At 39.2% G+C, this 15,092-nt stretch overlaps 1 protein-coding gene across 1 annotated transcript in view; it reads left to right on the forward strand.

Moving 5' to 3' along the window:
- The window catches only part of LOC308664577 (netrin-4-like), a 63,736-nt gene that overhangs the window by 45,999 nt on the left and 2,645 nt on the right, over window positions 1–15,092 (forward strand). Inside the window, exons 5-9 of the mRNA XM_081321949.1 lie at window positions 864–1,052; window positions 8,913–9,126; window positions 10,380–10,516; window positions 12,100–12,168; window positions 13,045–13,215. Coding sequence (XP_081178075.1) covers window positions 864–1,052; window positions 8,913–9,126; window positions 10,380–10,516; window positions 12,100–12,168; window positions 13,045–13,215 — 780 coding nt within the window. The remainder of the gene's footprint in view (window positions 1–863; window positions 1,053–8,912; window positions 9,127–10,379; window positions 10,517–12,099; window positions 12,169–13,044; window positions 13,216–15,092) is intronic.

Here is a 15,092-nt window from a genome sequence, read left to right on the forward strand (position 1 = left end):
TGACAATATGCAGTAGGATTTTTAAAATTTACCAGTTCTTAGCATTCAAGGGAAGAAAACATTTATTTTCATTGAATTAAGTGTAAAAAAATGGCAACACTTTGTTTGCTGTTGTTTATTGTTATTACGCAGAATATGGTGTGGATATCAAGCTGGAATAATCTTTGGTAAGAATACACTGGATAAAACAAAACTTCAGCTGTATTGTAGTGAAGTTCTTTGTATTTGGGTAAATGATTTTTCTTTATAAAATTTCCAACTGTCAGAATCCTTTTGTCTTAGGGGGATGGTACATTCCATCTCTGCTTCTTCCTTGTTTTGCTGGCATTCGCTTTTTTACAAGCAGGTGGTCAGTATTCCAAAAAAAATCACGTTGAAACTAGTCAGAAGAGGAATAGCCTAAGATTGGACAATGGTTATTGAGGTCAAGCACAGCAATATACAAATGTTATTTATATCCCAATGATTTTATAAGAAGTAAGGGAGGAAGAATTCTCTATCTTTCGTATTTGTTTAATAGCTTTAAAAAAAAGCAACAAGGCAGCCAACTCATTCACAGATCATCATAATAATTAAGAACGTAAAATGTTACATTATTCAATTATTGTTATTTTTAGAGCAACCTTAGCTACTCTTAGAACTGGTACCGAAATCAATCCTACATTTCTTTACTCAAGGTATATTTTTTTCCCCCAGACAGAGGGATGATAGACAGACAGACAGACACGTGCAGGCACATGCAGACTCGCTTTTCTTCAACTATAAGTAAGATCCATGCTTTTCTTTCTCTGAACCTCAACTTGTGCTTTGTCTTCTTTTTCTCTTTATCCGCCCTCTCTCAATTTCCCATCTGCCTGCTACAGAGTGTCGCTGTCACCATCGTGCAGATAGCTGTCATTTTGACCAGAAGGTTTGGCTGGCATCTGGGAAGAAGAGTGGGGGGATCTGCGATAACTGCAAGCACAACACTGAAGGTTTCCGTTGTCAAAGGTGTAAGCCTGGTTTTTACCGAGATAGAGCCAAACCTATAACTTCTCCAGACATTTGCAAACGTAAGTGGCTTTGTTTTGCTAAATGTAATACTGAGAAATGCACAAGGAACATATTTATCAATAAAATATTTATAGCTCACGGTTGCACTGTGGGCTCCTTGGTGCTCTCTGAGCATGGTTATTTTCTTGCAGATGTTTCAATACCAAACTAGGTAACATCACCAATGCTAGTGGTAGAAGTGTACTGATAGAAGAGAATATTTATAGCTCAGGGTTGAACTGTGAGTTCCCTTGGTGCTCTCTGAGCTTGATTGTTTTCTTGCATATATTTATCATTATCACACTAGTTAGCACGGATGATGTTACCTAGTTTGGTAATGTCTGCAAGAAAACAACCACGCTCAAAGAGTGCCAAGGAACCCACAGAATATGTTGGCAGATATCAAAAGGAAAAAGTCTTTATTCCTTTCTTTAAAGGTGCCCATTCACGCCTTTATTTTGGAAGGTTTCTGTCCCTTAGAAATAGAGATATTCATTTAGTTAGCAGCTGAATGCAAACACATTTTACACTTTTTACTAATCCGTGAACTAATGTTCAGAGATTTTTCAGCTCTATGAATTTGCAGTGTAGTTTGCCAAGAATAAAGGTGTATTAGCACAGAATGAAATATCCTTCAGATTTATCTGTTTAATGCCTTTACCATTGAAATCAGGATAAATGTACATGTATTTGTGAAAATAATGTAGAAAAGTGTATTACATAAGAGATGTTTTAGAAAATGATGCAAAATTGCAAAGCAAAATGCATGCTTATAGAAATGTCCACCAAGCTGCATATGTATTTTAATACGTATATGTATTTTTAAAAATATATTGAAAAAAACAAATTTGAACTTGACATTGTTGTGAATATGGGTTGCTGAAGACATCAGCATCGATAGATTGGTCTATCCATATTGAAGACTTGCAAGCAATCTGAATCTACTACATGCTCCACCATTGATTTCCTTAGCCAAGAATGATTGGCTAATTTTACCATGGTAGGGCTTTGCATCTCATGCGATCGTAATACTTTAACCCCAGTTTCAGATTTCAAAACTTGGAGGCAAAATATTTCCAGTGCAAAGGTCTCCCTTAATTAAAGTGCGAATTTCCATTCTGGAGGCTTAATGTTCAGGTTAGTGGGTTGAAATTATATCCTGAAATTATTATAGTTGTGGCTGTGGTGTGAAAACTGCTGCAGATCAGCTTTTTATCATGCAGAATGGATCACACCAGAAGTCCTGTGGGAAGAGAAAAGGGTGTCCAGAGTGCCCAGGGCTTTTAAATAAGACCAGATGACAGCTGGCATTCAAAGAATCCTGGATTGCATTGGTCTGAAAAGATGTGCAGTACTTTTTCATCCTTGTTTCTTATATTTGCCACCTGCATTTCCTTTAAGGTATTAATGTTCATTTCATATGTAATGTTGACACTATCGTGGGGAGAGAGGGCTAAAGTCTGCCTCCTTATTAGAAGAAAGCATTTCAATTGCAAAGGCAGGATCTCTTTTTTTTCCTACTACACCTGCTTTCCCTCCAAGATTTCTTGAATCGAGTTACTGGCTGACTTCTGGGATTTCTCCTGCTGCTTTGATAGACTTGATCAAGGTTGCCTTTAAACTCAGGTTACATATGCTTTTCACACTGGGATTGCCAGGCCTCTGATGTTGCTCAGGTGACCTCCAGTTCACAACACTTCCTCTGTTTTTGCTCTTTTGTGTTTGCCTTTCTTGAATACTAGTGCTGGCTCAGGCTTCATACTGCTGCCCTCCCTCCCCTGCCTTCACCTATTTGTAACCTTTTGTGAAAGCACATGGATCAAGGATCTATATAACCTACTGGTATTGCCCAGCCGTGGTGTGTGACACCAAAGGACTTCCCTTGTGGCTCTTTCTCCCATTCTCAGAGGTTTTGCTAAAAAGGAAGCTTTGTAAAGTCATTGTTGCACCAGATTAAATTTCAAGACTTATGGTAGTTGAAAGAGTTTGCGTCCTTGTTCTAATGCCCGGTCATGCTGCCAATGCTTCCTAATCAGAAAGAAGTATTATTAGATAGTCACCTGGAGGGGAACAGCTTAGAGGTAAAACTATTATAAGCTGTGGAAACTTTACTAAAGACTGCATGAATGAAACTGTATCTCAGTTTTCTTCATGGCTCTTTGATATGATCTGGCCACCGACTGCCCAATATAGGAGAAGGCAACTTTTTCCCTCCCCCACAAGTCTGTGTTTTAAATTCACCTCTACATCAGCAGCTCACCAAATTATTCTCATCAAATAAGCCTCTTTGGAAATTACAGGCTATATTGGATGTTGTATTTGACAGCATTGGTTACCTGTCTATTCAGTGATGTTCTTGTCTTTTGAATCTTTTATCATAGGCCAGTTTATGAGATATCATAATTCTCTCCTGTAAATAGCAGAACAGATTAAATGCGAAAAGATATAAAGCATATTTAAAGAGATAGATACATTTGAAATTAAATTTCAGGTGTGAAATTTCAGATTCTCTGTTTAATTTTTGATTAAGTTATCTTTTTTAAGGATCAATCCTGCCCTTCTGTTGCAAATACATCATATACTGTTATCATGCCTCATTTGTAACAATCAAAAACTTCATCACATGTAACGTTTTTTTTTTCTGGTTTTGCCAAAATCTTGTCAAAAAAGAAAGAACAAAGAAGGGTTAGGAGGCTACCTGAAAGATAAACAAAAAACAAAAAACTTAAGTGCAGCTAGATTTATAGTCATGAGTCTCTGGCAGTATTTTGTTTCTTCTATGGATGTCCATTTGCACTGCCCACCTCCCAAAGAAGGATACATAACTTTGAATGTCTTTGGTCACTCTGAGCTACATTCTAAGGATCATTCATATGAGATGATGCCCTTGCATCACGTACACATTTGCAAATTAACTGTATTGCATAAGGAGATATGCTTGTTTCCCTCTGATAGTAACATAAGGTGAATGTGCTTACACAGGGTGACAGAATTCATTCCTATGTCACTGGGATAAGTTACTAGTAGATGTGAAAATGGGTATGACCTTGGGAGACTGGGCAAAGAGATGCAGCCAAGGGTAGATAAAAGGCACCTGCCCTGGGAATGTGCAGAGAGCCTGAGGCTCAAGAGAGACCTCCCTAGTTTCTGGCTAGGGGATGTGGGGGAAAACATATTTATTTTCATTCCATCTTTATTGTTTATAAACAACTCAAGATGGTGACCATACTTAATACTCCTTCCTCCTCCTCCTATTTTCCCACAACAACCCTGTGAGCTGGATTTGGCTGAGAAAGTGCCTGGCTCAAAGTCACCCAACTTGCTTTTTCATGCCTACGGTCGAACTACAACTCACGATCTCCTGGTTCCTAGGCCAGCACCTTAACACTAGACCAAATTGGTTTTACTGATATCCTTAAAGACTTTTAAGAGTCTGTTAGTGTAATGTTACAGTAAAGTAGATTTAACTTATCTGGCTCTGTTTCCCGTCTGGTGTACCTTGCATGGCTGACATCAGCATGCTGAAACTTTTATTGTCAATCCCAATCATTCATAGAGATTTTTTTTTAATTTTACATTAGTCACATAACAAAAGGCAGAGACTCATTGCCCCAATCACATTAAACTTTGAAGATGCTAGGAATATGGCAGCTATGCCTTTCTTGACAAACTCTGGCAACTTTTTGTCTGATTTACCAAGACTAATGACATTTGTGGATCCCTGTCACTTTGCTTTTATTCTCCTGAAACCACGCATATACCATATGCATAAAGAAGTCACTAGTAGTGTTTAGTTATGTTATGAGTCATCTGGGTGATGCTAAGAAAATATCTTCATGAGGCTAAAAACACCTGATGGTTCTTTCTTGCAATGTTTGCATATGTTGGTATGAATGTTGATTACTTTTAGAAAATGGAGCAGGATGCATGATCTCTCTTTTGGTACGTATTCTAAAAAATACTGAGAAAACATACCATGTGTTGCCAGTGTTGTGTCTGTAAAATTGCTTTAAATACCTGTCTACCATCAATAGAAGTTTTTAATTAGTGTTTTGTGCTTCTTGATTTCCTCATCGTTAGGTGATTTCACTAGAGCCCCATTGCCCAACTAGTTTGAGGACTAGCAAAAACATTTTACTGCCTGAAAAACATTTATTGTACATACTGTACATACACACACACACACACGCACGCACACACACACACAAAGTTGGTTTTCTTCTCTGGAATACAGCTACTTATCCAGTCCTGTTAAGTCTATGAAGTTTCTGCTGTTACTGAATGCAGATTTGTGTTTCTGGAGAGTTGATACTTATTTTCATGTTTATTGTGAAGTCTGTTAGTTAGGGACTTCTAGTGGAGGCCTGGTGAATTAAAGAAATCTCTGTGGAAGCAAAGCTGGCAACTGTGTCAAAAACCAAAGAGCCAGCGAGCAGAATGGTTCTTCAGAACTCTCTTGATAAGGAAAGGTTGGGAGATCATCCACCTGTGCTCTAGTTGGCTGCTCCTCACGGGAACACCACAGGACAACTTGTCTTCTGCAGGATTCCCTAAAAGAACAAGAGTTTATCACTAGATTTCCTCAGGGTATAATTATCAGCCAGTTTCAGAAATGCTGCTTTCTTCATTTTGTGGAAGAAAATTTCAGTGCTGCTGCTTGTTTTCCCAACTCTTGATGATAACAGTCCAGGTTTCCAACCTGATTTGCCTGCTTTGACATCCAAAGAACTGTAATGAAGAAGATGAGATTACACTTTAGACTCTCTGTTCCCCATGCATACTCAGAATAATTCTGAGAAAGACTGTGAACAAATTGTAAAAGAGTAGGTTTTCTCATCATACAGTCTGAGCCTATCTATAAAGGCAGGTTATTTCATCGATGGAGGCTCCTTCTCAGGTATTGCAGAAGTTGATGGATGGAAACAATCTTATTCCCCCTCATGATGTGCATTAAAGATAAACCAGAAGATGACAGGTGAAGAGTCAAACTGGCTGTCTTTTAATCAGCTTTCATTGTCAGTAGCTAACCCTCCACACAGCTTCACAACTTTTGAGCCTTCATTTGTTCCACACTTTGCCCATTGGATCTTAATTAAGCAAAATGCCTAAGGGTTTGATATCATGTTCTAGGAATAACTCTTGTGTCTGCTTCTTTTCACTGGGAAAACACCATGATAAAAATTTGCTGTGAAATACCAAAGAAGAAAACAACAAATTTGTCACAGTAGATAGCACAGATGTTTGTGGGATGAGCAACATAGTTCTCAGCTCCTTTAGGAGAAAACCATCCTATCGCTCCCTCCCTCCCCCACCCCACCCCATCCCCACTGGGCAGCAAGTTTCAGAGTGAAGACAGATGAAAAGTCTGAATGAAATACCTCATTAATCCCTTAGTGAGAGCCTGTTTGAAAGAAGTCTTCCATTCAGAGAGTAGTCCTTGGGCTTGTCCTCAAGGATAAATCCTCAAGCTCCCAGGGGAAAAGAAAGGAAAGAGGATTCAGATGTGAAGATATCCCTCTGCTTTTCTCATCATGATCAAACACGTTCTCACTTGATGACCAGCATTGGGGATAGCAAGTTCAAATATTCAAAGACTAGACCAATTCTCCTTTATTGACTTCCTCTTAGTAATGCTCAAACAGCTCTTCAAAATATGCACTGCCTTAGCCAAAATATAATATCTAACTATGTAGCTATATTTGACATTTCCAAGTATTCTAGTAGAGTAAAAGAATAACAGAATAACTGAGTTGGAAGGGACCTTGGAGGTCTTCTAGTCCAGACCTCTGCCCCATTCTGAATAAATGGCTGTCCAATCTCTTTGTAAAAATGTCCAGTGTTGGAGCACCCACAACTTCTGAACTTATGAAGGCAAGCTGTTCCACTGATTAATTGTTCTCACTGTCAGGAAATTTCTCCTTAATTCTAAGTTGGATCTCTGTTCAATAAGTTTCCATCTGTTATTTCTTGTCTTGCCCTCAGATGCTTTGGACAATAGGTTGTCTCCCTCTTCTCAAACATTGGAAGACTGCTATCATGTCACTCCTAGACCTACCTTCTCTTCATTAGACTAGATGTACCCAGTTCCTGTAACCATTCATCATATTTTTTCATCTCCCTAATCATATTTGTTGTACTTCTCTGCATTCTTTCCAGAGTCTCAACATCTTTTTTGTATCGTGGTCGTAAGCATAACTGGATGCAGTATTCCAAGCATGGTTACCAAGGCATTATATAGCAGTACTGATACTTTACGTGTTCTTGATACTATTCCTCTGTTGATGCAGCCATTGGCTTTTTTGGCAGCTACAGCACATTGCTGGCTCAGTAGATGATTGTCCACTAGGACTCCTAAATTTCTCTCATAGTTGAGCCAGATATTCTGCTTCTGTGTGTGTATGGATGTATGAATTGGCACTAAATGATTGGTAGGCTGCATTTGCATTTTGTAATGTATTGGGCCTTTTACTTAAACTGTTTTCACGTGTCTTTGAATGCTGCTTGAGATTGCTTAATTAGGGTGTCTGTGTAATGGTTGCTGGCTGCCCAGACATGTAGTCTCCGGGACGATCATTGGTTGGCTCTGGGGCGGGAATAGGTTCCTTCAAACCTATTGGCCACTGCCTAGTGGCCAACCATATAAGTAGCTGTGTAGAAGCCTCTGTTCTCAGTTCTGTTCCTGTTACTACAATAGAGCAATTTTCCTGTTTGAACCCTCTCGTCTTGCCTCCTGTTTCCAAGAAACCCACTACACAACAGTTTTAACAAGGGCTATAGCTGTTAATAGTGGAGTAGACTGATGGCCATATTTCCTCACTTAAAAAAGGAAATAGATGTCCATAGTACTATCTAACCTACTCCCACATACCTGTTTTCCCAGTTTGAATCAAAGGACCAAGTTGTTACTAATCTTTATGGGAAAGAGGGTGAAGAGAATCCAAATATAGACAAGGTTTAAGTTCTTGTACTGGATTAATAGAAAATGGAAAATCTCCTTATTGTGACTTTTTGAGGCCTAGGTTTGCAGTCCTATGAATAGATAGACGAGGTCCTTGGTACTCTTTGATCTTGGTTATTTTCTTGCAGACATTTCATTACCCAACTAGGTAGCATCATCAATGCTAGAGGGGAGTGGGGTTTGCCCTTCTAGCACTGATAATGTTGGTTGGGTAATGAAACATCCGCAAGAAAACATCCAAGGTCAGAGAGCATCAAGGACGCACAATTGAACCCTGATCTATAAATATTTGTTTCTATTGATAGGTAGATGAGCTGCAATTTAAGTGTTAGTAGGATTTATTCAATTCAGCTTTACAGGATTGTAGTTTAGGCTTACCATCTTATAGTTTGGCCAGTTTAGAACATTTTATTCATAAAATCAATTCAAAAAATGCAACACTGAGAATAGGAAAGCAATAAAAAAATCCTAAATAAGCAGGCAGAAAAGTAAACAAGCAGAAGATTCATTCCCTGCAGAAATCCAAATGCTTCATGAGCATGTTATTTATGGCTAGCGATAGAGACAGACATTTGGTTTCCATTTAAACAGAACTGACCTATTCATATTTCCTGACATATTTCAGGAATCGGAATACAATTATCCTTCAACTTTCACATTCTCTGAATTTTCCGATGTATAAGAGGAAATGCAGGCAGAGATTCATCAGTAACAGCTGTATCTAGTGAATATTTGGTATAGGAACTTAATGATCTTTCATCTTAAATAGAGTGCCACAAAGCAAAAAAAATAGTCACACCAGTATAGTAACATGAGTTTAAAACTTATTTGACTTAGCCACTTCCTGACCTAGAGCCCTTACTTCAAAGTTTTCAAGGAGAAAAACCCATATGGTCTTATTATTTTCTACTTTCTTTTCCAGCCTGCTCCTGCCATCCCATGGGCTCACTGAACATAACACTGAACCAAGCCCAGAAATGCCATCCAAAGACAGGCTTCTGCTACTGCAAGCCAGGTGTCACAGGAACCCAATGCGACAGGTGTCTGTTGGGGTATTGGGGCTTTGGAGAAAATGGCTGCCAACCCTGTGCCTGTGCTAGAGACTGTAACAAGCATACTGGAGAATGTCTCCACAGGTAAACCAGCTCTCGGTAGTGGAAGCAGAGGGAATTTGGGAACTTAGGAGTGTTCTTGGACAGGATCTCCAGGGCAATTCATTTTGGGTCTTTCCACCCTGCTTGCCCCCCACCTGGAACTGACTCTTTCTGCTTCCTGCAGAAGATCCTGTCCTTGCTTCTGCTAGTACTTCCTCATGCTGGCAAGAGCCCCTAAAACATGCCAGCCAATAAGCTCTTTGTCACTTTAAATGTCTATGGAGATTCTCAATCATCCAGGTCACGGTTGTCCCAAAGATACGGTACTTCTCCAAAAGGCAACTGGACTTTCTTGTTGTTGTTGTTTTCTTTAAAAAACATTTTGCTTTTCATCCAAGAAGCTTCTTCATTTCTGAAATGAACTAAAGAAAGTCCAGTTGCCTTTTGGAAAGGACCTGTGGGATTGTCATTTCAAACACAATAAACCCTCAAGCTATCAAGCATAGGCATTTCGACTGATCAGATATTGCCTAGAGGAGACCGTTAGGCAATCAGCTATGGGAGAGCCTTATCACTGCTCTAGTGCTTTCCTTGGCCAGGCACAAGAAGACATTGGATTGGCTCCAGTGCCTGAATTAAAGAATACCATCACAGCTGTCTATAGGATTAATTAGTGGAGCTTTGGGAGATCAGTAACATTAGTATCTTTAGTTAAGATAAACCAGGGCTTTTTTTCTCATAGAACGCTCAGAACGGAGTTCCGGCACCTTTTTTGGATGGAACCTTGTAGGGTAGGCAAGGCATGTGTGAGTTCCGGCACCTTTTTCTTTTATAAAAAAAGCACTGCAGATAAACCATTATATTTGATTCTTGGAATAGCCATCAGTGCCTAACATAAAGTATACATCAGGAAGAAAATTGTGGGTTTTTTAAAAAAAGTTTTCAAATTATTTTGAAAACAGATAAAAAGAGGGTGAAGGAAATGAGATTCCATAGCACTGGGGTTACCATGGTGAAGGTCGTGGTCCTAGTTTATTCCAGCTTTCTGGGCAGCGCCCTCGGAAGACCCCAATGGATCAGCAGAGCTTCCAAGCAGTTAGAAATGGATGAATTATTTTCCAGAAAGCATTGCACACATCTTTTTGTGTAGCAACTGCTAACAGTTGGTTAAATGTTCCATGTTTCATTGGCTCATTGGTCCTACTTCTGTATTATTGAAATAGATTGAACGGATGGTTAAAGAAAACATTCTGTAATCTCATTCTGTTCTTGTCTGTCTGCTCTTCTCTTTCCAGTTATGACAATTCGGCTTTTTTAAATATTCCTATTGGTGGGAGGATCCCTCACTTCCTCCATACCCCAGCCAACGAAAGTGAAAATGAATGGCCGTGGAGTGATCATAAACAGGGTTTTTCAGCCTTGAGACACCCAGGTATGATTTCAAACCCCCCCCCCAATCCCATAAATACACTGAGAAAATTACAATGTTGATAAGGTATGAGAACGTTTTGGATTAATTAGAAATATTTATGATATGATTTACAAAGCATTGACTAAAAATGATAAAAGTTCTAGGAACTTTCATGGCCATGTATTCTATATTGAACACTGAAGGAGCTGGTGTTACAGTTCTACAGAGGAATTTATTGAGTCTGTCATTTGTATAACTGTCTGATTTGGTACAACAAGTAAACAGGACAGACACAAACTTCAACGGATAGCTAAGACTGCAGAAAAAAACAGTTGCAACCAGCCTGCTTTCCACTAAGGACCTGTATACTGCACGAACTTGCAAGAGGGCTAAGTGGGCTAATGCCTCCTTAAGCAACACCAGCTGCCTGCAATTAGTGCAGGTTCGAGTCCCACCAGGCTCAAGGTTGACTCAGTCTTCCATCCTTCCGAGGTAGGTAAAATGAGGACCCAGATTGTTGGGGGCAATAAGCTGACTTTGTAATAAGGCTGCTTGTGGGGGTGTGTGTGTGAAAGCTCTAATAAGCAGGCATATACATAGAATGAAGGCTATTGCTAAGCACATTGATTTGTGCTTAGATTGTAAGCCGCCCTGAGTCTTCAGAGAAGGGCGGGATATAAATGGGATTAAAATATATATATATATATATTTACAGACCCCTCACATCCTGGTCATAAACTATTTCAACTTCTCCTCTCAGGATGCCACTATAGGGCACTGCATGCCAAAACAACCAGACACAAAGACAGTTTTTCCCCCCATGCCATCACTCTGCTAATCACATAATTCCCACAGCATTGTCTTATGCCTAATGATATCTAACCATGTAGTAGGACTGTATTACTATTATCCTTCTCATCTTTCCTAAAATCCTCCTCCTATTTTATGACTATCACTTTGTTGGAGGTATATTATGATCTGTGATTGTATTTTATGATTTATTGCTTTGTTGCTTGTATGTACACTGAGAACTTATGCACCGGAAACAAATTCCTTGTGTGTCCAATCACACTTGGCCAATAAAGAATATTCTATTCTATATTCTATATACTGCCTAACATCTTTTAAAACTGGTGGAATCCCAAAATCTCATGTTCCAAGCAAGCATGAACAGTTTCTGGGGCTGTTTGTGGTTCTTTTTTATGTGTGTTTTATATATTTATTATGTTGAATTACAAGCTGCCCAAAATTGTTTGGACTCAGGCAGCTTATTAATTGTATAAGAATATAAATAAAAAATAAAGTCATTTTGGGGGGAAAAGTAATTCTCCAAAATGAGGGGGGGGCATTTGTAATCCTTTATTCTAAATTCTTTTAGCAGATTAAATTAAACGGAGAAAGTGAATGCTTACATTCAATTATTTTACACAACTTGAAACATTTACACAACATCTCAGCTCAGGAGCTTACATTTCTACAGCTGTTTCTTAAGTATTAATTTATTGCAAGCATTTATGAAAATCTGGGTGACTGGTTTCTCCCTCTCCCTTGTTTTTAATGCAACCCATCTTCTTTGACACATTGGTTTATGATCTCCCGGCTAGAAAAGTGTGTATGCAAAGAGAGGACCCTAGGAAGCGTCAGCAATTTTTGTCAAATGAAATATGCCTACGGTAAGTGAAAGAAATTACTTTAAAAAACTGAAATGCAGCATAATTTTCTTGTTGCTTCTTCCATCTTCCAAAAATCTGAACTCTTGAGTAAGAATGCTTCTGGGTCAAAGAAACTTAGGTTCTAGGCTTCCCCTTAAATAAAAATTAGGCAATTAATGTCAAAGAGGCCGTAAAGGTAAAGGTTCCCCCGCACATGCGTGCTAGTCGTTTTCGACTCTAGAGGCCGGTGCTCATCTCTGTTTCAAAGCCGAAGAGCCAGCGCTTGTCCGAGGATGTCTCTGTGGTCATGTGGCCGGCATGACTAGACGCCAAACGTGCACGGAACGCTGTTGCCTTCCCACTGCATTTTTACGTGCTTTCGAACTGCTAGGTTGGCAGAAGCTGGGATGAGTAACAGGCGCTCACTCTGTTACGCGGCACTCGGGATTCAACCCGACAAACTGCCGACCTTCTGATTGACAAGCTTAGCATCCTAACCCACTGAGCCACCGCGTCCCTTCCAAAGAGGCCATAGTAAGGCCTTTTAAGGATTTCCTTTTCCATGCACAGAATGACTGACCCATGCACACATTTGGCCAATCATAATTATATGCCCTGCTCTCCTTAGTGGTGCAACTTTTCTTCTGTATTGGGATGCAAACCTTCTTAGGGTTGCCAGGCTCACTCGGTAGATCAAACAGGAAATCAACTCTGCAGGAAGGCTGCTTTTATTGAAATTATAACAAGACAATCTTGCAGGTCTGAATGTGCTGTACCTCCTCTTCCTATACTCCAGTCGATTAGGAAGGCATCTGCCTGACCTGTCTCCCATGTTATCTTGTTTCTCAGGGCTTAAAAAAAAACCTTTTGGTTAGATCTGTTAAATCTGTCTTGCAGTTTTAAGAGCAAAGGTTCTATCTGCTCATGACAAAGGAACCCATGCTGAAGTAATTGTGAAGATAAAGAAAGTTCTGAAATCAGGCAAAGTAAAAATCACCAGGAATAACCGAAGCATATATCCAGATTCTTGGACCAACCGGGGCTGTACATGTCCTATTCTAAATCCTGGTAAGTATTCAGCCCCACTATTCTAGCAAGCTGAGGATCACTGTCACATCGCTAACACACAATGATGAAACTTGTGCTTTTTCTCACTCATATGCACAGGAGAGATCCTTTAGTTCAGTGTTGGAGCATAGCATTATCATGTAGTAGGATCCATCTCTACCTGTAACGATTTTAGTTTTTTATAACCATATTTTATTATTTTTTTATAATCACAAATCCTTAATATTTTATCAGCAACATGTTGTCTGGGTTCCAATATTTAGCTTACTAATACATGTTAAACTCCTTTCTGTCTACCTCATTTTTCTAGCCATTGATAAAATGTATCCCGTATTCTAAAGTATTCTGAATCTTCTTTCTCCCTCATTTTCAATGTAAGTCTGTCCATTTCTGCACAGACCAAAATTTTCCTGATTATCTCTTCCTCTGCTGGTAATTCTTCATCTTTACAAATTTGAGCAAATACAATTCTCACTGCTGTTAATATAACGATTAAAAAGCTCAATTTGAAGAAAGAAAAAATTTTCTCAGAGAATTGCTGTCAACACAAGATTCATGGGTTCACACGTGCTAAATCAGGTTTGTTTAACAACAGTTTGCTGAAATCAGGATTTGTGCAATATGCTTAGTGAAGCAAACTATGATGGCTACAATCATAGAACTTAGAAAACATAGAATAACAGTTGGAAGGGACCTTGAAGGTCATCTAGTCCAACCCCTGTTCAAGCAGGAGATCCTATACCATTTCAGACAAATGGTTGTCCAGTCTCTTCTTGAAAGACTCCAATTATGGGGCACCCACAACTTCTGAAGGTAAGCCATTCCACTGGTTGATTGTTCTCACTGTTAGAAAATGTCTCCTTAATTCTAGTTTGCTTCTTTCCTTGATTAGTTTCCATCCTTTGTTTCTTGTCTTGCCTTCTGTGCTTTGGAAAATAGTTTGACTCTCATCTTTGTGACAGCCCCTCAAATTTTGGAACACTGCTATCATGTTTCCCCTACTTCTTCTTTTCACTAGAGTGGACATACTTAGAACTTGTTAAGCCCAAATCAATAGATCACATTATTTCTGCTAATCTGTATGGCAACTTCTACACTCTCCATCTGTATTTATTTATATCCATGGGGCTGAGTGGATACAAGGGTTACAGATGGCATGGCTGTGAGGCAGAGGTGTCCTCAATGGCTGGGCTTGCATGTTTTCCATTTTATGTATTTTTCATGAAAGACATATAGGTACACTAAGCACAATGGAGACATAGCATATATATTTATTTACTATTACTTTAATTACAAAAGTGCAGGTCTGACTCCTGAATTCCATTGATATGTCAATGGATTTCAGTGGCCTCATCACTGATCTTTGAGGGCTCGGTGTGTGCAAAACAAGAATGGCTCTTTGTGCTTGGTGTAGCACATTGTGTGAACTTACCTGCTGCAGTTTTTCAACTACAGTTCATGCTTTGCTATACTGTGTGCACTTCAACAGTCATGGAATATTCAGTAAACTATAGGTAAACCAAACATGGGTTAGCACAATGTGTCAGCTAACCCACTGTGAGCCAGCATAAGACTCGATAATGATGGGATATCTTGTGACACAGGAGCAAAGTTAGGGATTATTGTCTACATTCTGAAACATTCTTCACAGCTTGATGCCTTTGGATAAGTTGTATTTTAATACCCGCAGTCTGCACTGACTAGAGATTACGCAAGTCAAATTCAATCGTTCTGAAGGGCACCAGTTATAAGAATGCCTTAGAGAACTCGCCAGATATGTGCATGGACTGACATGCAGATTCTGCTGTCTTCTCATTCTTGAATTCTTCACAGCATAGGCCTAATTAAGTCTCCAGCATCTTGTTTCACATTTCTCT

The sequence above is a fragment of the Vipera berus genome (assembly GCF_964194415.1).
Source record: "Vipera berus genome assembly, chromosome: 2".
Classification (NCBI taxonomy): Eukaryota; Metazoa; Chordata; class Lepidosauria; order Squamata; family Viperidae; genus Vipera; species Vipera berus.